Raw genomic sequence first — 26,583 nt, 5'->3', positions numbered from 1 at the left:
AAGGGAAGACAACAGTCCAGCATATCCACTGCCACACTTGCAGATGTAAAGGAGATGTAGAGCTGTGTGTCATCAGCATATTCTGACAACGTATTCCAAAATGCTAGATTAACTTCACTCAGCAGTTTCATGTAGAGGGAATAAAATTGAACCCTAAGGAACTCATATGTTGAAGCTTCCACGGAGGTGAAGAGCACTCCCCAAGCATCACCCTCTGGAAATGGCCATCCAAGTAAGACCAGAGCCACTGCAAAGCAGTGCCAGCCATCCCTGATTCGGACAGCTACTCGAGAAGGATAGCATGGTTAGTGGCATCAAGCCACTGAGAGGTTGAGGAGCATTAACAGGGACACATTTCCTCTATCTCTCTCCCAATAGAGGTCATCATACAGGGTGACCAAAGGAGTTTCTGTGCCAAAACCGGGACTAAACCCGAATTGAAAAGGTTCCCAACCTGTTCCCTCTCCCTAAGTTCTGGAATATACCAGGGAGCCAAGTGGGCTCCACAAAGCAGGAGAGGGCACTGGAATTGCACATTTATCCAAATAAAACCACTTGGCAGGCAGCAGTATTGCTTCCTGCATGTCGTCAGTGGGATTTCATAGTCTGGAGACGGTGAGAAGCTAAACTCGTGGTGAACATGGTGGTTTGTCTAAGAAAAAATTACAAGCTGGTTTGTTGGAGTTACATCTAAAAGCTCACTTGCTGTCATGTGATCCCATGACAGTTGATACCCGAAATCTATAGTGGGTGGAGAGCACCACTAATACCTGTTTGCAGACCTTGCAGCTTTGGCAAATTAGATTGAAGTAATCACTTGAAGTAATCACTTGAAGTAATGGCAAGTTCTTAAAGAAATGGGAGTGCCTGATCATCTCATCGTGTGTCCTGAGAAATCTCTATGTGGGACAAGAAGCTACAGTTAGAACTGGATATGGAACAACTGATTGGTTCAAAATTGGGAAAAGAGTACGACAAGGCTGTATATTGTCTCCCTGCTTATTTAACGTATGCAGAATTCTTCATGTGAAAGGCTGGACTGGATGAATCCCAAGCCGGAGGTAAGATTGCTGGAAGAAATATCAACAACCTCAGATATGCAGATGACACAACTTTGATGGCAGAAAGTGAGGAGGAATTAAAGAACCTCTTAATGAGGGTGAAAGAGGAGAGTGCAAAATATGGTCTGAAGCTCAACATCAAAAAAACTAAGACCATGGCCACTGGTCCTATCACCTTCTGGTAAATAGAAGGGAAGAAATGGAGGCAGTGAGAGATTTTACTTTCTTGGGCTCCATGATCACTGCAGATGGTGACAGCAGTCACAAAATTAAAAAGACACCTGCTTCTTGGGAGAAAAACAATGACAAACCTAGACAGCATCTTAAAAAGCAGAGATGTTACCTTGCCGACAAAGGTCTGTATAGTTAAAGCTATGGTTTTCCCAGTAGTGATGTATGGAAGTGAGAACTAGACCATAAAGAAGGCTGATTGCCAAAGAATTGATGCTTTTGAGTTATGGTGCTGAAGGAGACTATTGAGAGTCCCATGGACTGCAAGATCAAACCTATCCATTCTTAAGGAAATTAGCCCTGAGTGCTCACTGGAAGGACAGATCCTGAAGCTGAGGCTCCGATACTTTGGCCGCCTCATGAGAAGAGAAGACTCCCTGGAAAAGACCCTTGTATGTTGGAAAAGATTGAGGACACAAGGAGAAGGGGACAACAGAGGACGAGATGGTTGGACAGTGTTCTCGAAGCTACTAACATGAGTTTGACCAAACTTCAGGAGGCAGTGGAAAACAGGAATGCCTGGTGTGCTCTGGTCCATGGGGTCACGAAGAGTCGGACACAACTAAATGACTAAACAATAATGACTTACGGCTTCTGGAGTTCAGATGCTTTATTCATGCAGGAACTATTCATAGGATGAGTGAAATAGAGAGAAAAATAGCAGACATCTTGTCTGGAGAAAACAACAAACAAAATTGCTAAGCTTTAAGGGTAGAGTTAACTTAGATAGGTTACAAGTAAGTGCTGGCTAGGTTGTTACACAAACAGTGCCCTCTAGTGGTTTAAAGCTACATGCATCAACTAGAAGCTTAAAAGAAGGCAATATATTTGCTTTCCTCCAACAATATTAGGTGTTTCCTGTGGTCTATCTTCTTGGATTTTCACAAAATGCATAATAATAGTTGCAGAATATTTATAAAGTTACAGCTCTAAATGGAGATCTAAATGGAGATCTTCTCAATTCTTCCAAAGGAAGAATTCATGACCTCGCAGAAAACCCTTATTGCAAATATGGACAAACTGGACAATTCAACAAACTGAAACAATAAAACTATCCATAAAACAACGAACCAATTTATCAGACAGAAAATTGCCTGGGTTGAACCTTAAAGAAAGCCTTCATAAACAAAAAAATGTCTTCAGTAGGTACCTAAACATCTTCACTCAAGGCATCTTTCTGATTTTGTCTGGTAATTTGTTCCAGAGAGCTAGATTTGCAACACTAAAAGCCCAGTTTCTAACACAGGCTAAGTGTGCCTGTGGGCAACCCTTTCACATGCATGATTTACAGAATATGTGCTCGATTTGTACTTTTAACTGGCATAAACTCGGATTGTCATTAGCTCTTCTCTCCTTCAGAATGATCTTGTGATGAAAGACCACCCCAAGTCTTCACAGGATAGCCTATCTATGAACTCGTACAAAATGTAACAAAAGGAAAGAGCTGTGAGAAATAGAAACTTAACTGTCACTAAGATGTGCTGTACTGTACCTCTGTTTCCTCAAGTGCATGTTGCAGATACAGTATGTAAGAAGCTCCCTCATACTGAATCAAACCATTGACCATCTAGCAAACACATCATTGTCTATGCTGACAGTAGCACCTCTCCAGAGTTCCAGATGAGGGCCTTTCCCAGCCCTACCTGGAGATACCTTGAGACTGTCGATAAGCAAACCATGTTTACCATTGAGCCACAGTCCCCTCTTCAAAAGGACTAGGGCAACAAATAGTGTGTGCTGAAATCTAAATTTCTTGTCAACAAGAAGTTTCTCTTCTGAAACTAAGTAGGACAGCATTGATCTGCTGTACATTTATATATTTTGCTCCATATGTACATCTAATCAAACTGCCATGGACGCTCCAAGGCACAGAAGCTACTTGAACTCTGGAATATGGGAAGAATCTGGATTATGATGTCTATTCTGTTATTTTACATCTACATATAATTATTGCTGATGAATTTTAACGCCAGAGTAGGACGGGACAATTGGATTATTTGTAGGAAAAGTCTTATCCATTGAAAAATACATAATATAAAAATCAACTACTATTTTGGATAACTGGTTGACAACCCTAATGAAGAATTTTAGTTGAGTAATCATACACATTTGATTTACGTATTTCCCAATCTCAACATAGGTGCTATATTTTGAAACATCAGTTGGAAGTATGACATATTTTTAATGCTGTCATTCATTAGAAATATTATTTTTTAATATTTTTCATATTGGAAGTAACACCAAAAGCAAAATAGTCTCAGAAGTAAGCAAATCTGTCTCCCTTAACCTACTTAAATATTGTCCTTGTTGATTAAAACTGTTCCACTCCACTTAATCAACAAGGGTTTTATCTTATTAATCTACTAACTAGGGTTGCAAGCTTTATTAATGATGTAACTACAGTGGTGCCTCGCAAGACGAAAAGAATCCATTCCGCGAGTCTCTTCGTCTAGCGGTTTTTTCGTCTTGCGAAGCAACCCCATTGACGGCTTAGCGGATTAGCGCTATTAGCGGCTTTTAGCGGCTTATCGGCTTAGAAAAAGGGGGGGGGAACCCGCAGGAACTCGCAAGACATTTTTGTCTTGCGAAGCAAGCCCATAGGAAATTCGTTTTGCGAAGCACCTCCAAAACGGAAAACTCTTTCGTCTAGCGAGTTTTCTGTCTTGCGAGGCATTCGTCTTGCGGGGCACCACTGTACATATCAGAAGTCCTATAAACAGGAAATGTGGCAGAAAGTTTGGTGATATGATTCACGCAAGTGTCCAGATAAATGAATGTGTTGCATTACGATTTATACAACAGAGGTGCTGATTGGATGTGAAGTATCACTCAATTTAGTTAGCGGGTTGCTGGTTTTTGTTGTGCCGTTATGAACAAGTCAGTATCTTGGTCACACTGGAATGTGACTTAAGTGTCGGGTACTTGCTTCAAGTTGGAACAGTAAACAAGTTTACATCTTTGGTTATCAGAAAAAAAATGCTGTTTATTAGGACGTGGATAGCAGAGTATTTTAATATTGCTCCTAAGCTGTACAGTAGTACCTTGGTTTGCAACCGTTTTGGATTACAACCACATCAAACCCGGAAGTGTGTGTCCCTTTTTTATTATTACAACCCCCCTTCTTTTGGGGGGGGGATTACAAACCCCCCTTTTTTTTTAGGTCCCATTGGCGAAAGCATGCCTTGGGTTACAGCCTGTTTTGGTTTACAACTGGACTTCCAGAACGGATTATGGTTGTAAACCAAGGTACCACTGTACTCCGCTTCTGCTTCAAATCTGTGATTAGCTATAATAAATGTATTGATCTTGTGTAAGACTTGTTGGTATGTACCTTAACACTGAAATCTTCCCATAGGGGTTCCATGCGTATTGGCAAGGATTTTATCCTCTTCACGAAGAAGGACAACAGTCTCACTTGCCTCTTCTTGTCTCGCACATTTCATGAGGAAGAAGGAATTGATGAGGTTTGCAAACATTTTGTGACTTTTAGAATCAAACAGTATATACAGACAGCTGTATTAACTTAAGCCATGTTCTTATTACATATTAACTATGAGGTCCTTCCTCCGATTATTATTATTTTTACTATTTTACACTATCTTAAATTTGTTTCAACTTTTTGCAATACACAAATTACTACTACTACTAAGATTATGAGCCAGCTGAATCAATAATGGAAAATCTTGGAGTTTCTTGAAAGCTTGTTGGAGATAACCTTCATTAGTCGCTCCTTAGTTTTGGATTGTTTAATACAGGGATGAGGAAGCATTTTCAGCCCAAAGGCCACATACTTTCTGGGAAACCTGAGGCCCACATGTCAAAAGAAGGCAGCACATTCAATAAGAATTTTACCTTTGTGCAGTAGGGTAGTTTTTGCCTGGTCTCAACATATCCCTTTCCGCCCTCAGTCCAGGCAAGCCAAAAGCATCACCCAAGTTCAAGGACACATTCCAGCTAGCCAAAACATTCAAGGATCCAAAGCAGGGTTGATTAGTCCTTAGCAGGGTGGAGTGCCTTTATAGTGGAGGATAAGTTTTATAAATGGGGACCTTTTAGAAGCTGCAACCTTACTGAATAACTGTTTGAAAGTGTCCATTTCAAGTCTATTTTATCTTTTTAAATGGTAGGTAATTGTTCCACTGCCCACCTGGAATGCTCGTACTGGGGAACCCTGGACAGACAACATGGAGAAATTCTCCATTGAGACTGAACTAATTTACAAGTATTCTCCCTTTAAATCAGAGCAGGAAATAATGGAACAGTTTAACAAGATCTCTGGGGACAAAGGTGAGAATATAATCTTCATAAGATCAGAGATTTGTGCCCCAAAAGGCACTATATATGCCAAATTTGATGCTTGTGTGTATGATAAGAGTCCAATGCTTATGGGGGGGGGGTTTACCCAAAGAAGGAACGGGTATATGACAGAGTTAATATTGTTGTATCTGATGCCTCAGGGACTCTGGTGATAATCTTCAACCTCAAACTGATGGATAATGGTGAACCTGAGCTGGATGTGACCTCAGATCCCCGAGACATCCAGATGGCTGAAACACCACCTGAGGGAACGTAAGCTTGATGCAACCTAAGCTTCATATCTATGTCTGTTTCTATGAAGCAAATTACTTTGTAGGGAAGGGCATCCCTTGCTTGTAGCAGCTGAATTATTTTTGTGCTTTGGTGGAAGTAGAGGTTCTCTGTCTTCATTTAACCCTTCACGGAGGAGATTGTGGGTTAAATGACTCAGATATAGGAAGTAGAATTTTATGGGCTTGTGAGCACTCGAGACCCAGGGGATTTGCAACTGGCCCTTGAGGAATGTTTAAATTCAAGGCCTGTTTCTAGCTGACAGGATCTAGAAATGAGACACTGGTCAGTCATAGGTATTCACTTGAGAAACAGAAAGTTGGGAATGTGTGGATGTTAATGCATGGAATGTAGTCTTAAAGCCATATCCACATTTAATCCTCTTTCAAGGAAAGCTAACTTCAGAGTTCTCTTAACGGGCTTACTGTATTAGCTTTCTGTTGTTTGTAGTCGCCCCGTCTCTTCCCTCGAGTTCTCTCTCACACACAGAAAACTTAGGAGAGTTAGGGACTCATCTCTCAGTTTGCACTAACTGTGGCAAAAGTCAGAAATGGAGGGGGGGGTGGAACATCATGGTTTCTCCAAAGCCTGCCCTGAAGTAAGACTGTTAATTTCACAGCAACCTTCTGAATAAGGGCAGAAGCCATGAGAGAGATTCTCATGGCTTCTGACTTCCCCCAAAGGTGCTACAAACACAGAGGTAGGACCATGTCACTCTCCAAATACCTCTGGGGAAATGAAGACAGACTCACTTAGCTTTGAGTTAGATGGGGGGAAGAGCATAAGGGTTGTCATGTTCAACCCAAACCAAGTTGATTGGGTGAAGATGTATGTCCTTACCTGGGTTTAACTGAGTTGCCCTGACTCTTTTTACACGCTGGGCATATGTGAATAATCTTGGTCTCCTTTTCTGCACACGATGATGATCAGCTAGTGAATGGATAGAAGGCTGATCTTAAGGGCTGGGGTTTGTTTTCTCCCTCCTTTGACTTCCTGCCAGGGATTCTTTAGCTGTGATTACTGCATTGCAGGGGGTTGGACTACATGATCCTTGGGATCCCTTCCAACTCTACGATTCTATGATTTCCCCCCCCCCCCTTCAGGAAGCCAGAGCGTCGTTCCTTCCGTGCTTATGCTGCTGTGCTCTACATTGATCCCAGAATGAGAATATTTATCCATGGACACAAAGTGCAGACTAAGCGTCTTTCCTGCTGCTTATTCAAGCCTAGGTATGAGTCATAGCCAAGGATTTACTTTACAAGGGGGCTGTTTGTGCCTTCGTGCCACAGTTTTGCAGCAGGGTGAAAAACTTGCATAGGGCTTGTCCACACTTAACTTTTGCTCCACACTTTCCAGGCACAGGCCGGTGCTTTAAATATCTCTGTCAGCACTCCCTGTCCCCCTCCGCTCTTTCTCTGTGAAGCCTTCTCTTTAACACTGAATTGGAACAAACGAAAGTTTGGGTTTTCAGAGGATTGCTGTTCTCTCTGATTAAGCGGTAAGGAGCGAGTTTTCATGGGGGAAGTGCAGGGACAAAAAATAGTGCTCATGGGCCTGTGCCACAAAAGGAAGACTGAATGAGCTCAGAATGAACAGTGCCATTTGGCCCCTGCACAGCACCTCATCTTTTCGAAATGTAGGATCATTGGTCTTGCCCTCTTCCACCTGTGAGAAGATGCTGGCTTTGCCTCTTTGCCCTGTGTGTGGAATGCACAGGCTGGGAGAGGTGATGTGCTTTGTTTTACAGAACCTTCTAGAAGGCTCTGCCTGTGGCCTGGAGAGACTGTTCTTATTTGTAAGTCTGCATAAAATGTCCATTCAAAGGACATTACAAAATCTAGAGCCCACACCACCTGGCTTACAACTAAAATCATAAACTACTTAGTTTATTCAACAAATAAACTTGATCCACGGCTCCCAGTTTTTCAAAGTCTCATAGTTATTTACACCTCCAGCACCCCCCCTTACCCCCTTGCCTACCATCTACTTTGGGAATCACTAAATTACGGAATCCCGATAAAGGACTTGCTGCCTAAATAAACTATACAATAAAAGTGATATTTTATCTGACTTCAGGGACTTTGGGTTGTATCTAAAGATTGTATCTAAAGTTGTATCTAAAGATTGCTGTTTAACACAATGTTTTCTCTCTCCTGCCTCTGCCTCCTCTGGCAGGATGTACAAATATACTTCCAAGCGGTTCAAGACCAGAGCGGAGCAGGAAGTGAAGAAAACAGAGCATCTGGCTCGGATTGGTGAGTTCCAGGGCTGGTTGAGTCCGGCCACCCACCTGCTGCCTCAAAGTTCTGATATCCTAAGTAATTCCAGTCCAGTTCTGCTTTTTGTGTTCCTTAAGGAGTTTTTCAGTTGATCAGCAATCAGATGGGCATCTACACACACACACACACACACACTGGTCTCTACCTTTGTCAGGTCATTCCATTAAACTGAATGCACACGTATCCCGTCTATTTTCTGAACCAGGTTCCCTAGGTCAGTTCATGGATATCACTGGAGCTGTGCAAAGGACCATTTGCAAAGTGATAGCCTGGTCCCAAAATGATCAGGTCTTCATATAACTGTAATTGACACTGCAAGTAGAGGTAGCTTCTTGCTTCTACTGTGTAGATTCTTGCTATTTTCTGATACGCTACATCTAATACAGCTTCCCTGAGAGCCTGGGTTTTGATTTTTTGTTTTGTTTTGGTTTTGCAGTTCTGTTTGCATTGATTCTACTGTCTCTTTGTGTTTTCAGCTGAAGAAAAGGCTCGGGAAGCTGAGAGCAAGGCCCGTGCTTTGGAGCTGCGCTTGGGAGGGGACCTCACTAGGGAATCCAGGGTAAGATCTGTAGTGTCTGGTGGTTGATTTGAATTCCTAGTGTTCAAGAAGGACAGGGGCACATTTCCTTGAGCTAAGCAGGACTGCTGCCAGTGAATGCAAGAGGCTGAAAGAATGGTGTCTGGTTAGGCTCTCAAAACAGTTCAAGTGTCTGTTCTAGCAGGTGACAGTCAGTATTTCTGCTGGTTTTACTCCTCCTCTGCAGGAGTTAAGAAGCCCCTACGAGTTGTGCCTATGTACTAAAGTGATGTGTGGTGAAGGGAGGCTGAACATCCTGTGAATAGGATTTGGCCAATTCATCTCTACATTTATGGCTCATGTAGGTAATAATTGCATAATTCCCTTTTACTTTGATAGAGTTTCTTCTTTTGGAGAAGATTCATTTCAGAATATTCACAGGTCAGAATTGCATATAATCACAGAATGAGGAGCATAGTTTTACAGCTTGCAAATCTGTGAAAATAGTACAGGCACAATTAACAAACAAACAATCTAGCAATAATAATAATAATTTATTATTTATACCCCGCCCATCTGGCTGGGTTTCCCCGGACACTCTGGGCAGCTCCCAACAGAATATTAAAAGCACAATAAAACATCAAACACTAAACAGGACTGCCTTCAGATGTCTTCTAAAAGTCAGATAGTTGTTTATTTCCTTGACATCTGATGGGAGGGAGTTCCACAAGGAGGGCACCACTACCAAGAAGGCCCTCTGCCTGGTTCCCTTTAACCTCGCTTCTTGCAGGGAGGGAACTGTCAAAAGGCCCTTGGAGCTGGACCTCAGTGTCCGGGCTGAACGATGGGGGGTGGAGACGCTCCTTCAGGTATACTGGGCTGAGGCCGTTTAGGGCTTTAAAGGTCAGCACCAACACTTTGAATTGTGCTCGAAAATGTACTGGGAGCCAATGTAGATCTTTCAGGACTGGTGTTATATGGTCTTGGCGGTCACTTCCAGTCACCAGTCTAGCTGCCACATTTTGGATTAGTTGTAGTTTCTGGGTCACCTTCAAAAGTAGCCCCACATAGAGCGCATTTCAGTAGTCCATGCGGGAGATGACCAGAGCATGCACCACTCTGGCAAGACAGTCCGCGGGCAGGTAGGGTCTCAGCCTGCGTACCAGATGGAGCTGGTAGACAGCTGCCCTGGACACAGAAATAACCTGTACCTTCATGGACAACTGTGAGCCCAAAATGACTCCCATGCTGCGCACCTGGTCCTTCAGAGGCACAGTTACCCGATTCAGGACCAAGGAGTCCTCCACACCTGCCCACCCCCTGTCCCTCCAAAACAGTACTTCTGTCTTGTCAGGGTTCAACTTCAATCTGTTCACTGCCATCCATCCTCCAACCGCCTCCAGACACTCACATAGGTCCTTCACCGCCTTCACTGGTTCTGATTTAAAAGAGAAGTAGAGCTGAGTATCATCCGCATTGATTGCTTATCAGAAGGAAGAATAGAAGTTTTTAAAATTATTGTGAAAGGTGGAAATCTGTGGCACAATATTTATGATAATTCACTGTGAAATAGACTAAATGTAAGGCTTAAGTTTAATAGAAGGGTGCTGTTGTAAATAAATATAAATAATGTGATGAATTGAATAATACATGATAATTTGAAGAAGATAAAACCCCTGATGAAATAGGAAGATGGAGTATTTATTTATTAAGATATTATATATTGCTTAATTATTTGCATTCCTAAGTGGTATACATAAAAACAGTCCACAGAAAATGGGACAATAAAATAATAAACCTTTTTCATTAAACTGAACACTACCTTAAAATGTCTTCTGGAACAAGAAAGTTAGTAATTTGTCTAAAGTCCAGCAGTTTGTGTGTTTTTAATATATACATGGACTTCATGAGAATCTGATATTGCGTATATTGTGAGAATATAGTTAGTATTAATAAATAAATAAATAAGATATTCATTCTGTCTCACCGCTACCATTGTAGAATGCTTTTTTAGGGCCACTAAGGAGAAGCTGTGTGTATAAAAACACAAACTTTAGGTAGTGCTTCAAGATTGCGTAACCATTTTAAGTGTGCTTCACATCCTCAGGTCATGTTGCGCCAAGCTCAAGACGTGGCGATAACCATGCGTAGAGAGGCAGATGTTAAGAAGAGGATCAGAGAGGCAAAGCAGCGGTGAGTGGCAGAGCTCCAGTTCTTCCATGCCTCTTGCTTTGTTCCCCTGCTGATAAGCAACCCTCAAGGATCTTGCAGTTCTGAAGGTGTATCCATTTCATTTATACCTTACCATGGGAGCCAACTCTTGGGGCCAAGGGTTCTTCTGCCCCCCCCCCATAAAATATTTGTGGGGGCTGGGGGCCCCCAAAGTTGATGGGCATTGCCATCCAAATGGTGTGCGTGCCCTGTGTCACATGATCAGTTATGCAGGGAGAGGGCTCCCCCCCCCCCATATTTTATTCATACTGGCACCCCTGCTTTCCAAATTCCTTGTTTTAAAAAATGTTTTAATTAGGTGTGGATAGTTCTGGATTTGACCAAAGTTGAAGAATACTGTTTTTGGCAATCCGGAGATCACGCTGGGTGTAACTGCTTTTAGAGCTTTTAATTGATTTTGGAATTTTTAACTGATCTAGAATGTTTTTGTTTTGTTTTCAAGAGGAAGGGCAGGGTAAAAATTCAATAAATACTAATATCAAGAATTCAGCAAAAAGGTCAGAATTTTTGTCATGTGCGGACCCTCATTTGTTGTACACTCACCCATTTCTGGTCCATACATTTTCATTCCCCTGTTTCCCCCCCACTTTCCAATAAGTACCCACAATACACTTGTTATTTGTTGGAAGCATTTGGCATGCGCGCCCTCCTGGGCACTGGGAAATACACTGGCTGTTCTGTGCTTTGCCAATGGATTTCCAGCCTTATTTGCTGTCTTTTCTCTACATCTTTGTCGCAGAGCCCTCAAGGAACCAAAGGAGCTGAACTTCATCTTTGGTGTGAACATTGAGCAGCGGCATTTGGATGGGATGTTTATCTATAACTGCAGCCGACTGATTAAGATGTATGAGAAGGTGGGCCCGCAGCTGGAGGGTGGCATGTGAGTTTCTTGCAGAGACCTCTAGTTAGTTCTTGCCTTAATGACAGGTAAAGTGAATTGGCCTGTTTCCTCCTGTGTTATGTGAGTCTTGATCAGCCCCACCCCCACCCTCCTCTTCCACTTGGTGTATTCTGTACTTTAAAAGAAAACGGAGCTGCAGCAAATCAAGTTCACTGCACAGTTATTTTGCATGCTTTATTCAGTTCTTACTATCTTAAGAACATAAGAATAGCCTGTTGGATCAGGCCACCTAGTCCAGCATCCTGTTCTCACTGTGGCCAACCAGGTGCCTCTTCTGGAGAGCCCAAAAGCAGAAATATATGTTCCAGGGATATGGAGAAAACACTTTCTCTAATTCCCTCTGATTTCATATGAATGGTTAAATATATTGTGAGGAGTAATCCATTGTTGGTTTTGCATGTATACCCTGAGTTGCATCTTCTAAATTGTTAAAGGTCCCCTCAACCACGAATTGAAACTTCAAGGAAACGGAGACTTCAGGTATCAAACTGCATTGTTCATAAGAACAGGAGGCAAACTGAGTTGATCATGGTGCCAAACTGATCCTAATTACAATTTGACAGAGAGCCTTTGCTCTGCACAGTACACAAGATGATCTTGTCAGGGTGATACTCTCTTAGATTAGATAACCTGTTTCCCAGCAGAACATTATCATAGGGAACCATCTGTCCATGTTGCGCAGAGATGCATGTGCAACTCATGATTACTAGAAACAAATGCATGTTGTTCGTGGCCAAGCATTAACTGAAAGCTTCATCTGTGGACGAATTTCACAGCTGCTGTAGCAGCCAGTTTTGTTCATTCATTGGGACCCTGTTTGCTGGAGCCTTTAATTACATCAAGCCTTTTCATTTCAAACATAAGATGGGGCTGCTGGAGAAGGCCAAGGTCCCATCTAGTTCAGCATCCAGTTCCCACCCAGATGTCTGTGGGAAACAGGCAAGCAGGACCCAACCACAAGAGCACTCTCCCCTCCTGCGGTTTCCAACAACTGGTGTTCAGAAGCATGTTTGCCTCTGACTCTGGAGGCACAGCATAGCCATTGTGGCTGGTAGCCAACAGTAGCCTTCACCTCCATGAGTTATTCCATCCTTGATATTTAATTAACCCTGCTCCATCTGCCCTACACTGAACCAGGTTCATGTTTGCTGTAGTGGGAAGGAAGGAGCCTGTCTTCTGACTCTGTCCTTCTCAGGCCGGTTGCTGCCTGCAAGCTTATCACTGTTGTGTTTCCTCCCACTCAGGGCATGCGGTGGTGTTGTTGGAGTGGTTGACGTCCCCTACCTGGTTTTGGAGCCGACACATAACAAGCAGGACTTTGCCGATGCCAAGGAGTATCGGCACTTACTAAGGGCAATGGGAGAACATTTGGCTCAGTACTGGAAGGATGTTGAGATTGGTAAGCTGCTCTTGCAATCTGGTGGGAAGTTGGGCATGGAAGGAGAATGCTAGGCACAGGGAAGGGACAATGGATAGTTATTATACCATGGGTGTGTGTTTGTGTGTTTACATCTTTGGTTATCAGGAAAAAAATGTTGTTTATTAGGACATGGATAGCAGAGTATTTTAATATTGCTCCTACCTTGTTTTGCAACCGTTTTAGATTACAACCACATCAAACCCGGAAGTGTGTGTCCCTTTTTTATTGTTATTACAACCCCCCCCCTTTGGGGGGGATTACAACCCTTCTTTTTGGGGGGGGAGGTCCCATTGGCGAAAGCATGCCTTGGGTTGCAACCTGTTTTGGTTTACAACTGGACTTCCAGAACGGATTATGGTTGTAAACCAAGACAACGGATAGTTATTAGACCACGGATGTGTGTTTGTGTGTTTGCTTGCTTGCTCATCTTGATGTTTTGTTTCGTTTTTCAAAAAAACCCAACAACAACAACCCTCCAGCACAGAAAGGTATAAGCAAGTTCTGGGATGACTTTGGCTATTTATCTGCTAACTGGAACCAGCCTCCTTCGAATGAATTGCGTTACAAGCGGCGGAGAGCCATGGAGATCCCCACCACCATTCAGTGCGGTACGTCTGGTAGTGCTGAGTTTCCAGCATTCCAGGATTGGAAAGGTGTTTGCAGGAAGTTGAAGCCCCAGCAGTGCCTTAGGCGGCAAAACAACCAAAATATAGTGATAAAAAGCTAGATTGACACCATGCATATTCAAAGCATGTGGCTTCCTCCAAAGAATATTGTGGAACACGCTCCCCAGAGAGACTAGACTGGAGCCATCATTGCCTATCTTTAGGCACCAGACAAAAGCATTTGTTTTCCACTAGGCCTTTGGCTTTTAATTATCTGTGGCTTCCTACAGTGGATGGGATATTTTAATGTACAATAATACCTCCACGAACGTCCGCCTTGTCTAGCGTCCATTCTGGCGAACGTGCGCAGCAAAGAAGTAACGGAACAGGTTATTTCCCGGTTTGCCACTCGTGTGTGCGCAGAAGCACTAAATCACTCTATGCGCAGAAGCGCAAACCGCTCCGCGCACGTGCGCAGACACGGCACTTTGCCCTGTGTCCTTTTCGGCTAGCAGCCAGGGCTCAGGAACGGATCCCAGCCGCAAAAGGAGGTACGACTAGTTCTTTTAAAAAATAATAATTGTCTCTTAGATTTTTAAAACGCTGGCTTAAATGTATGTATGTGTTTGTTTCCTATTTAAAATATTGTAAGTCTCTGAGTTGCTATGGCAAAAAAGCAACTAATAAATTTAATAAATGATCCAAAATTTATGAATCATCCCAAGGTGGTTTACAATATAAATCACATGGAATAAAACAGTTGCCTAAAAAACAGTTAAAACAATTACATATTTAGTGTTCGTTCACATTACCAAGTCCTTGCTTGCAGGCCCTGGGTGCAGAGTGGGTTTCTTTCATCTGGCTTTGCAATTTGCTAATGGCATGATTTGTCTTTGTGTCAGTAGACTTGTGTCTGAAATGGCGGACCCTCCCCTTCCAGCTCAGCTCCGTGGAGCAGGAAAACCCAGACACCTGGGTTTGTGCCATGAACCCCAGCCCTGATCAGGACAGGTGAGGATGTGTTATGAAGCTCTCTGAGCCCTCTTAATTTAGTAATCTGCACAGCAGTCTGTAAGCGCTAGCTTGTAACTGTGCAGTAGTTGGGGTCCCATATTTGACAGAGCCATATGTTTTCCCATCTTTGCCATAGGAGGTTTTTTTTAATAAACCGAGGCCATTTAAAATAACTGATCTTCTCGATCTGTTATCTGGGCTTTCTCGTTTATCTGCATTTATTAGTTGTTACATTTCTTCTGCTGCTTACCATTTTTACGCTGCTTACCATTGTTTTGAAATTTGTATTTTTTATTATAAAGTGACCGTTTTGTATTTTCTGTAAGCCATCCGGAGAACCTATGTTTTTATGCTGCCATGTAAATAAAGTCAAGGGAGAAATTCCATGGGAACCCATAGAAATCAATCAGGTGAGAGATTCAATGGAGCCCATAAGCAGGACCTGGGCTCAACAGCAACTTCCCTCCTGTGGTTTCCCGCAGCTGGATTTCAGAAGCATTTACTGCCTCTGTGGAGGCAGAGCATAGCCCATCAGGGTTACGAGATGTTTTATAGGCTTGACAGCTTAAGCCTACACTTTTTTTCCCTTGTCCTTTCGTTCATTACAGAGAGGAGCCTGTATGGTGTGGAAGTTTAGCCTCTGGGCAGAGCAGGCGTTTCCCAAACTTGCTCTGGGGTTTGTTTGTTTTTTAACTTGCGCTCATGTTTACATTCTTCCTTCACCTTGCTAAAGTCTTCCTGCTGTCTTTTTCTTCTCCCTGGCAGGTGTGAAACTCCTGAACAGAAGCAGAAGGTTCCCCTGTGTGTGCTGCGGAAAGAGAAGTCTCAGGAGGAGAAGCAGAAAGAGCTGTCAGAGAAAATTCGCCGGGAGCAGGAGAAGCTGGAGGCTCTGCAGGCAAGTCTGGACACTGGGCCCCCCCAATCTGCAGTCTGTCTCATTCTTCGCCAGTGACGCTGCATATTTAGTTGTCTCTTTCAAGTGAGCTTCTTGTTGGAATGCATTCAGGTGGTGGCAGGGTCAAAGAATTACAGCCACTAACCACTAGGGTATTATATGGACAGCCAGTGTTCCCCTCCCCCCAGGATCTTGATCTGCTTTTGTGACCCCCACCCCCAAATTTGAACTGGAAATTCTCCATTCATGGATAATTTTTGTTTCAGCCCTACACAGCAGCAAGTGTTGTGATTTGCATATGTAAACTTGAGCCAGGAACAGATAGAACTTGTGTTGTCTTGAAGGTAGCACGATTTCCCATATTAATTCTCACTTTCGGCTACTGGTGTTGCATGTGTGTGCAAACAAGCCCCTTAGTTTGTAGCAATCTCAGTCTGAAAAGCATTGCACCACCTCACATAGTGGGGCTTCACTGAGTCATCAGGTACTTAATACAATTTCTCAGGGATGAAGAGGGTCTGTGAGGTTTGCTAAGGAAGTAGGTTTAAAGCCAGCAGTGGCTGTTCTTAACACAATGTCTTTGTTGCATCTGCTCTGCTCCAGAAAACGACTCCAATACGTTCCCAAGCTGACCTGCGGAAGCTGCCCTTGGAAGTCACCACTCGTCCAGCACTAGAGGTGAGTACCACCCCTGCCGTTGCTGCCTGCACACCTGCTCTCTGCACTTAGCCTGAGCTGACTTTGCCTTTTCTCCCCTCCTCCTCCTCACAGAATTCAGACCCACTGAGTAGGCCACAGCGGCCACGCTCTCCCCCTCTGCCAGATGTGATTCGAAATGCCCCAAGCAAGCCTCCTGCCCCACTGACCACTTCCAGGTCCACTGGCCAGCAGAATAAGGGGCCCCCACCTCGGCCAGCCACCAGCAGCTCTAAGCCACAGAGTTCAGTCTCCAGGGAAGAAGCCAGGCTTTCCAATCACGTGGTGGTGACACCTGGGAGGTCCACATCCACCTCTGTCAGGTCTGCCTCCAAGCCTGCAGCAAGTGGCAGGGTGCCCCCTGCTCCTCTTCAGAACTCCAAGAACCACCACAGATCCCCCAGCCCAAGACCTGCAAAGGGACAGCTGTCGCTGAAGAAATCCCCTGTCGTGAAGCACCCCCAGGTGAGACACACCCCTCCTCTGTAAAAACCAATCAGATTAGTTTATTATTACAGTCAATGGCCAGCATTAAGAAACCGGGATAAGAAACACATAGGATGTCCCTTCAGGGCATCTGGCTACTTTGAGAAAAGGATGCTGGACTAGATGGGCCCCCTCTAGCCTGATCCAGCAGGGTTGTTCTTATGTTCACCAACTTTGCTTTGTGGAAGGTCTCACATTTAATCTCCAGCATCTCTGGGTAATTGCCTCTGCCTGAAACCCTGGAGAGCTGCTTCCAGTCAGTGTCAGCAAGTCTGAGCTTGATGGGTTGAGAATCAACATAAGGCCCCTTCCTGCCTTCACGTAGCTGTGTTGTGCCTCTGCCTTTTGGAAATGCAGCCACATGGTCCATGGAGCAATGCGTCTTCCTTGTGGTGGTTGAGTGCATGTCTTAATCTCTGCAGGCTTCAGGTTCCCAGAAGAGAAGCATTAGCTCAATAGAGGATGAATTGGAAGAGGAAATTGGGCCAAGGAAAGAGAAGAGGAAACATGGGCGACACGTGACAGTGAAAGAAGAGAAGAAAGACGCCAACGAGGTGGAGGTGGAAGTGAGTGAGACATTTGCAAGTCTGATTTTGCCATTCAGAATCCCATAAAGTTGCTGTTCTTCGTCCCTATTCCATCCCCTCTGGAACTTTTGCCAAAATATGGACATCTATATTTTGATGAAGTCAGTGAGTGAAAACTGTCTGGACAGACAGTTCTGACCATCAGATCCAAGACGAGCAGCTAAACAAGCTGAATTTGTCCTCCCCTTAAACTCCTCAAGTGAAGGCTGCCAATTGATGGAGTGTATTATCGTGTCTTTCCTCTGCTTGAGCTCAGATATAGGACATGGAGATAAAATCCCCAATTGCCTCAATGTTCTGTATTTCATCTTAAGCACATGTAGGACATGATAATGTGTTCCATCAAATGGCAGCCTTCACTCAGTTTCACGGCAAAAGCTATCAGATGTGTGTCTTTTGCAATTAGCAGAAGTGCCAAACCTGTTTTAAGATCACCTTTGTTTTTCTCATGACTTTAACTCCATTAAAATACCTGTCCATTGTTTGTCAAGTTTTGACTTACAGTTTCACCTGAAGTTGGGCATTTGATTTATCAAAAGGAATCCGTTTCATTAAGTGGTTAAAACTTGTCATATAATGGGCAGGGATTTTAAGTGGAGTTCAGGTTATGAGAACAAGAAGGAAAGTAATCTTTAAAAGGTTTGATGCTTGTGTTAATGACAAAAGCAAATTTGATTGCTCTTGTTATGAAACAATTACATGGCTAATTACATGGTCTCCTTAGTTCCGGTGCACTACCCAATCTAACCACTAGGCAATGACTTTCAGCAGTGATGACTCTTTGTGTTCCTGCCTGGAAATTCCTGCTTTGCTGTGCTGCTATAGCTTAACTGACTGCTTCAGGGCTGGTGAGCAATCTGCCCTGCATAACACCATAATTTAACTTGTAAAATCATCAGTACTTTTTCACACAGCGCAGAGTTAACTATAGAATTCGCTCTCACAAGAAGCAGTGATGGCCACCAACTTGGATTGCTTTAAAAGAGGAGAAATTCACAAAGAATAATAGTTTTAAATTTAGTATTTTATTTATTATTATTTCTTGATAAGGCCATCAGTGGCTACTAGCTTCTGTCCACAGTTAGAGGATGACTGCTCTAGTCTTTTGTTCTAGGTGGCAAATGGCTGCAAGGCTATTGTGTTTAAGCAATATATTAACATTTTATTCCATAAGTACTTCTTATCCCCAGCCCAGAAAGTTGAGTGCAAATGAAATGCCCACAGATAGTTTTTTGCAGAATTCTAAAGCTAGCTTTTTGTTGGGTCTTCTTTTAGTTAGTAAAGTACTCTATGCTGAGTCTCTATTAACTCTGCTTTCAGCTCACAGACAGCGGAGGGGAAGAAGATTTGGCAGAACTGAAGAGGGCACAGAAAGGTAAGAAATAAGTCGCTTGGTCTCTGCACCTACTTGATTCTTCCAGGTGAGCAAAATGGTGCATGTATTGAACACCATGATGATTGCAGGTTTGGGGCAGATCTGTTCTACATCCATTAAGATTATAGTCCAGGTTAAAGCAAAACCACCTGGCTTCAAATACAGCCGCTGTGACTAACCCTTAAACCTGCATAATAATGAATGGGACCAAGCGGTATCTCTTTCTGGCACATTAAGCGATGTAATTTCCATGGGATGCAGTTTCTGGATTAAACAAAATATTCGAACCTCAATCCTGTTTGAAAGCAGTTGCTTGCTTTGAAAACAGATGCTTAATGCAAGACTTTCTGCCCTTCTGTGCCCCTCAGATAAAGGACTCCACGTGGAAGTCCGAGTGAACAAGGAGTGGTTCACTGGCCGAGTTACATGTGTGGAGGCGGGCAAGAAAGGTATCCGCTGGAAAGTGAAGTTTGACTATGTCCCGACAGATACCACCCCAAGAGATCGCTGGTAATTTGTGTGTGTGTGCGTGTGTAGAATCATAGAATTGTAGTGGTGGAAGGGACAAGGGCCATCTTGACCAGCCCCCTGCAATGTAGGAATCACAGCTGTATTGGGATGCAGGGGCTGTGGTAGCTGCTGCCTCTAGCACAGTGTATAGACAGGGAAAGGGAAATGAATGCCAGCCAGTATTGGTCATCACTATGTAAAGCAAATCTTCGGTACCCAGGGAATGGCTGTCAGCACATCAGTTTGCCGTGGGGAGGCAGCAAAGACTGTTACTCAGGTCTTTAGAATGGCAAGGATTCCTTGTGACGTGTCTGTTGCTCCCTTCAGGGTCGAGAAAAACAGCAAGGATGTTCGACTCATGAAGCCTCCCTCACCCGAACTGCGAACTCCAGACACTCAAGAGCAAGAGAAGGAAGACCTTACTCCTGAGCCCTCTACCTCGGAGTGCGTCCGGACTGAGCCGGACACCACCGCTTCCAGCAACAGCCATGAGACTGTAGACTTACTAGCTCAATCTCTCCGGTGAGCCTCTTTGCTAAGCAGCTTTATAGATGCCAGCTTAATTTTGGACTCCTTCTTTTGCTTTTAACACCCTGTTGTCAGTGTGATGTTCTTACTGTATCTGACCTGTTACCTGCTGTGGAGTTTCTTTTGTTGGAACAGAGAAAATGCCCAAAGTGTTAATATTCTGTGCCTGAGCAATCTAAACGCCGCAGCCTGTGCCAATGCAAATTGAGCAACTTTGCATAATTTATTCTGCCTTCGTTGTGGTTCCACCAGGCATTGCCCCCACCATTTTTGGAAGCATATCTTCAGAATCACAAGGAGTAGAAACTCACTGTATTAATGAAAAGGGAGGCGGGGAGAATAAGCTGTTCAAGAAGATGAACTCTGTACTCTGTAAAATATTCTGTGTTCTCCAAATTGTAATGCACACATAGCCTTGCTCTTCTTAGCATGCTTGCTTTTGTTTGGGCAGGAATTGCTTGCGGTACTTCTTGCCCCCAAATTTCCCCATCTCCAAGAATGACCTGAGTGCCATGAATTTGGAAGAGTTGGCAGCTTTCCCTCTGGTAAGTCCTGTGCTTACAAGTGGAGGCAAGACCTGAGCTGGTGGCTGCTCTTGCTACATTCTTAGCTTCTGCACCAGTTCCCTGTTTTTTTTTGGGGGGGGCACAGCCCACTTGGTTCCATGAACTTATCTCCAGTGCCCACTACCCAACCCTATAAAAAAGCATTATTCAGAATAGCAGTTTGCACGACCCACTGAGGAAGACAATCACAAAATAGAATCCAGCATAGAATAGTTACACATTCTTGCTGTTGAAAACATAACGTTGAAGGAAATTTATAACATAAAATATCCATACATAACTCAGTTTACCAGACATGCACAAACCCTCACCTACCACAGATGCACAGTAACTAATTTATATGAAAACCAATAGCTGTCTTCTGACAATACAGAATTGTAAATATAAATGTAACCAAAGGAAATAGCTTTGAAAGTGATGAGCAATAAAACTTTAAATATGAAGCAAGGAAGGTGTTTGCTCTAGGCTCTAGCCTGCTCAATTGCAAATAAGCATTCAATGCACTTAGGGGGAGCACCTCCAACACCCCCATGCCTCTCCGTTGTCTCATTAGTGCCCACCTAGGTAAACGTCTCCAGGGGGTGGTACCACAAACTTTGAGAACCACTCCTCTATACTTTGCCAGCTGCCAGTTTTTAGAGGGGCAGATTGCTACCCTTTTAACTCAGTGCGCTGGCTTTAGTGAGACATTTTCTGGAGCCAGTGGTTATGATACCACCATCCATAATTGTAACCTTTTATAATGTATATAAAGTGCCTAAATTAGGAGCCAAACCCTCAGATTATAATTTGATTGTGCCACAAAGGGGAGAGAAAAGGATTGCCTGACACCTTTTGTGCAAGCGTTTAAGATAAATGAGACCCTTTTGGGATGTGAACAGCTCTTGTCTTTTTCCAGACACCTTTTAGCCAGCAGAGGGCAGCAGACTGCAGGGGTGGAAGGCAGATCTTACTTAATAGCAAATGCAGAGGCTTCCACTGTCAAATTGACAGTTTAACTCCAATTAATTTTTTTTGCCTTCTGGCAAACATGGATATTATTTAAGAGAAAGAAAGAAAGACAGACAGACACAATTTCGCAGCAAAAGATTGCAGTGTATCTACATCCTCAGACAAGAGCCTTGTGGCACTCTGCCACAAGTGAGGGTGAGGGAAGGAAATAGACACTTTGGCTACATCCACACTGTTACTCCTCTTCACAGACCTACATTTCCCAGAGTTCTCTGGGAAGAGATAGTGATTGTTAAATCTCTCTAGAAATTGTACCTCTCTGAGGGGAACAGGGATCTCACAACTCTCAGCACCCTTTAACAAACTACAGTTCCCAGGATGCTTTGGGGGGAAGCCATGACTTTAAAGTGGTATGATACTGCTTTAACTGTATGGTGTGAGTGTGGCCTCCCACTGCTTAAGGACATATTGCAACAATACATGTGGCTTTTCTTGAAGCTCCTAGAACCAACTCTCTTGTGTCTTGCCTCCCTGCAGAAAGAATATTTCAAGCAGTACGAGAAGGGGCTGAAAAATTTATGCAACTCCTACCAGACTCAAGCTAATGCCCAGGCCAAAGCCTCTGAGGAGAAGCTTCACATCCAAGAACAGAAGCTCATAGAGACAAAAGAGAAACTCCAGAAGCTAAGGACTAACATAGTATCACTGCTCAAAAAAGTCCAAGAGGTGAGTGAGGCCCCAGCCAGAATTGCAGAAAACTGGAAATGTTTTTTCATCATGACTTTTTTATTTAAATGTAAATTATCCAAGAAGTTTTGTTGCATCTACTCTGCTGTACAGAACACATACTTATATTGCTATTCTACATATTTTCTTGTTATTTCCCCCTTCCTTCTGGCTACGAGGAAATGTATGAGTATAGAAACAAATTTCTTAATCACAAAAATACAACAGACAGAATCTTGCAGATTCTGCAGAATCTCAAAAATCTGAGCATGTTTTTAACCTGGTGTCCCCCAGATGTTTTCAGCTACAACTCACATCAGCCCCAGCTAGCAAGTAGTCACCCTACTGTATCAAATGCTTTCTCATAGGCATTGAACTATATTTCCCTTTGCTGGTTTCAGGACATTGATTTCAGTACAGATGATGAACTGGATGCATACATCGAGGACCTGATCACGAGGGGAGACTGACCAGCCAATTGGATTCCAACACCCGTGTGAAGTCGGTTCCCTGGGAAATCCCAGACTGATGTGTAGAGAAGTGTGGCTGAGGACATTAGACACTGTATTGTATTAGTGTGCATTGGAGTACAGCTTGTTCTTAAGCCCTTTTTTTTACATATGTAACAGAAGTGCTGTTGAAGGTTATTAGCCTTTTGTTTATAAATATTTTGGAAAAAACAACAACCTGTAATAGTAGTAATAATAATAATAATAATAGCACAAAACCCAATGCATTGCTTGGTGCAAAGGATTGATCTGTGGCCTCTGTCAAGCTTAAGATATGTGGTGGGTTGTGCTTGTTACGAAGAAGTACAGTGGAGCTTATAAAACGTGCTGCTGGCACAAGGGCAACCCTGCCACTTTGTCACCTGTGGGTGTCTCTTTACAGGAAGAAGCCACAAACTACAAGCCTCACAGCCAGAAAGCGTTCCTTGTGCAGCAGTGGGAGAGCAACCCTCTGCTGACAATGGTGTGTAGCTCAACCCAAAAAAGGGCTTGGGGCTGAGCGTCAGTAGGTCTTTAAACTTGTGCTGATACCATGGAGACGTTGATCAGCGTTAAACCTTAGGTATTGTGTCATACCATCTTCAGCATGGCAGCAATAAGCTTGAATGAGCAGATTCTCTCTTTTAGGATGCCTTGGGAAGGGGGGTCAGGGAGCCTTTAACACTCTTCTGTGTATTACAGGGAGAAAGAGCTCCTGCCACTTTAGTTCTGTGATCATAAAGAGGGGCCACAGCTCAGCAGTAGAGTTCGTGCATATGGTCCTGGTATCTTCAGTTAAAGGTGAGATGTCTGGGAGTAACCCAGGGTTTAAGTCCTTGGGGAAACTGCTGCTCCTGCATCAGGTGGCATCTTTCTGGCCAAGCTTGGCTAACCCTTGCTTGCAAATCGGCTGCTTCCACATTGTTGAGTCTGAGACCCAAGCGTTTGCTAGATTACCAGTTCTCTGAGGTACTGCTCTGTCCTTTTAAAGAATGTAACCAGTTCTGTCCTTTATAAGAAGAGATAAGACCAAAAGCATTAGCTAGAGCAGTGTTTCCCAACCTTGGGCCTCCAGCTGTTTTTGAACTACAACTCCCATCATCCCTGACTAGCAAGACCAGTGGCAAGGGATGATGGGAATTATAGTCCAAAAACAGCTGGAGGCCCAAGGTTGGGAAACACTGAGCTAGAGCACAGTTGCATTAATAAAGCTGGCGTTTACAGCATCACTTCAAGACAGGTTTTATGGGGTTGCTGAACGATCACACAGGTCAGTGTGTTATTCTCCCAGTGAAATGGGTCTCTCAGAAAGGGTTGCAGGAATGATGTCTTCCAGCACTTGGCAATTTCCAATAGTTTGGGGTGGTGGTGTATTTTAAGAAGCTACTGTTCCAACCCATTAAAAAAAAAAAACAACTCTGGACAAGGAGGCCTTTTGCAGTCTAAACACAGCTGACTGTGCAGTCTCTCAATAACAGCAGAGCTCAATAGAATTTAGGGAAAATTTGGGACTCAAAATATACTCTCCCCTTTTTGCTGCCATTTCTCTTTCTTGAAAAATAAATAATAAACTTCAATATCAAGCCAAAAAAACAGGAAAAGAGGCTCTGTCTCTGAGGACTCCCCAGCCAGTGTACTAGCGTGGCAAACTGAGCTGACCCTTGCAGCTGCTGCAAGCATCTAAGAAACGTTAGGAAAAAATAATCTCTTCCTCAGTTTTGATTAAGACAGTGACAACACTTTGCAGCCGTTCCCAGAGGGACCATCCCTGAGAAGGGAAGTGGGCCCTCCCCCCCCCACACCCCTTTTTCTATAGAATTGTGCAGAGAGACTTCAGCCTCCAGACGGATGCTTCCTGCAGAGCGGCCGATTCAATCATGCTGTTAAGGTGGACGAAAACAAGACCCTCACCTGTGCCCCATACTAAATAAGGAAAATGTTTGAAGTGATTGAGAGTTGGCTTGCCTTGAAGCAGGTGGGCTCGGGGGAGTGGAGAGGAAATAAACAGCTTGTGTGTTCAAAGTGATAGGGAGACATGAAATCATGCAGTACTACATCTGTCTTTCCAGAAAAATAGATAAACAACAACTCCTGCTTTGTTATTTTCCAAGGAGGAACGGGGACCTCCCATAGGTTCACATCAGCAGAGAATTACTCGTTATTCATTAGTTTATATACTGCTTAAATGCCAGATGGCTTCTGAGCAGTTTTTGTCAAAGAATCAGCATTGGAAGGGACCCTGAAGTTCATTTACTCCAACCTCCTGCAATACGGTGGTACCTTGGTAGTTGGAACGGCTTGGCTCCCGAACAAATCGGCTCCCGAATGCCGCAAACCCAGAAGTGAGTTTGCGAATGTTTTTGGAAGCCGAATGTCCGACGGGGCTTCCGATTGAGTGCAGAAAGCTCCTGCAGCCAATTGGAAGCTGTGCCTTGGTTTTTGAACTGTTTCGGGAGTCAAACAGACTCTCAGCATGGATTAAATTCTAGAACCAAGGTACCACTGTACAGGAATGCACAGCTGTCCCATACAGGGATTGAACCTGCAACCTTGGTGTTATCAGAGTCACGCTCTAGCCAACTGAGCTATCTATAAAATCAATTCTGAGATCCATGCACATTTGAAATACCCAATAACCATTTCGTCAAAGCATTAAAACACCCTTAATTTTAAAAGCAGTACAATTAAATAACATCAGAAGTGCAAGGGCAGGTTTCCCTAAACAGATGCGTCTTCAGGAGCCAGTGACATGCAAATATGGATGGAGGTGGTGTATTTCAGCAGGGAGGGCATTCCAACCACACTACAGCCACCAATGAAGACCCAGTTCTTTGTTACCGCAGACTGATAATATCAGGCTGTGGTAGAACTAACTGGGTTCTGTCTGGTGGTCATAGTGCCCTTGTGGACTAGTTCCACAGATCAATTATTTTTTAGTGCAAACAAGTTCTAATGGTATGTCAGGGCCTAGCTATGACTTCAGCACCGTGAGGTGGTGATGCTTAGCCAGAATTTGGGTATATATTTATATTTTAATTCACTGGGTCACGGGCATGATTATGATCTGTCATTTTGTTTATATGTGTTTCTGCCTCGCCTCCTTTCATGGACCTCAAAAGCGATGCAGAGAGGTTTGCTGGCCATTCCACCCTGGGCGCTCATCAGAGGCTTCAGCAAGTGAGGAATGTCTTGCACTGTTTTCCACCTGGGCCCTCAAATACTGCAAAGAGCTGGTAAAGGAACAGACTGGAGACTTGTTTCCTATCTAATACATACCAGACAAAAGGAATGACACACTCTGGAGAAGAAAGGCAGGCTTCAGACAGGTGTCCTTTACAATATGACCTGCTGCAATGCCTGCAGTGGGAGTCTCCCATTTGGTCCCGCCCAGACTGGGGCGCAGAGACCTTATGTCCCTTCGCACCCCTATTGCAGCAACCAGGTGGGGAAAGCCATATTGATGGAGTCAATGGAAGGAAATAGAAGTACTTATTTTGCAAAATTCACATCCCATCCTTCAGCTCTTAAAATGCCCTCATGCAGATTCAGCAGAAATGTTACTTCATGCCTGCTCTGTAAGTCCTTCCTTCTGTAAGGAAAAGTGTTTTCCTATCACTTGCACGGTGCTTTTATTATTTATTATTTTATTTTCCCAGGAACGACAAAAGTACAGCAGTTACATTCGCAGCATGTTAAAGATCATGGATCAGAGCAAACCAGAAGATAAGGATGAGAATAAGGATTTGCAAAACAAGGCTTTAGTGCAGGTGTGGGGAACCTTTGGCCTTCCATCCGCCCCAGAAAGCACGGCCAATCAGCAGCCTCTGGACAGCCAAGCATTGCCCACACCTGCTTTAGTTGGTCATGAGAAAGGGTTGATATTGGCTACGTCTTGGGAAGATTTAACCAGTGGGAACTTAGATCAGAG

General features: G+C 43.7%; 1 protein-coding gene across 1 annotated transcript in view; it reads left to right on the top strand.

The window, feature by feature from the left end:
- MORC2 (MORC family CW-type zinc finger 2) overlaps positions 1–22,899 on the top strand; it is a 50,417-nt gene extending 27,518 nt beyond the window's left edge. Inside the window, exons 7-27 of the mRNA XM_081842190.1 lie at positions 4,648–4,756; positions 5,420–5,579; positions 5,750–5,861; positions 6,983–7,108; positions 8,055–8,134; positions 8,635–8,717; positions 10,783–10,868; positions 11,647–11,787; positions 13,053–13,207; positions 13,708–13,836; positions 14,739–14,844; positions 15,613–15,742; positions 16,346–16,420; positions 16,514–16,903; positions 17,347–17,490; positions 18,832–18,886; positions 19,255–19,396; positions 19,724–19,918; positions 20,376–20,469; positions 21,979–22,167; positions 22,569–22,899. Coding sequence (XP_081698316.1) covers positions 4,648–4,756; positions 5,420–5,579; positions 5,750–5,861; positions 6,983–7,108; positions 8,055–8,134; positions 8,635–8,717; positions 10,783–10,868; positions 11,647–11,787; positions 13,053–13,207; positions 13,708–13,836; positions 14,739–14,844; positions 15,613–15,742; positions 16,346–16,420; positions 16,514–16,903; positions 17,347–17,490; positions 18,832–18,886; positions 19,255–19,396; positions 19,724–19,918; positions 20,376–20,469; positions 21,979–22,167; positions 22,569–22,637 — 2,770 coding nt within the window. The 3' untranslated portion in view covers positions 22,638–22,899. The remainder of the gene's footprint in view (positions 1–4,647; positions 4,757–5,419; positions 5,580–5,749; positions 5,862–6,982; positions 7,109–8,054; positions 8,135–8,634; positions 8,718–10,782; positions 10,869–11,646; positions 11,788–13,052; positions 13,208–13,707; positions 13,837–14,738; positions 14,845–15,612; positions 15,743–16,345; positions 16,421–16,513; positions 16,904–17,346; positions 17,491–18,831; positions 18,887–19,254; positions 19,397–19,723; positions 19,919–20,375; positions 20,470–21,978; positions 22,168–22,568) is intronic.
- The last annotated feature ends 3,684 nt before the right edge of the window (positions 22,900–26,583 follow it).

The sequence above is a fragment of the Podarcis erhardii genome (assembly GCF_964252035.2).
Source record: "Podarcis erhardii genome assembly, chromosome: 15".
In the NCBI taxonomy this organism is placed as follows: domain Eukaryota; kingdom Metazoa; phylum Chordata; class Lepidosauria; order Squamata; family Lacertidae; genus Podarcis; species Podarcis erhardii.
Note: the sequence above shows the minus strand (reverse complement) of the source record. Positions and strands in the feature narration are given on the sequence as shown.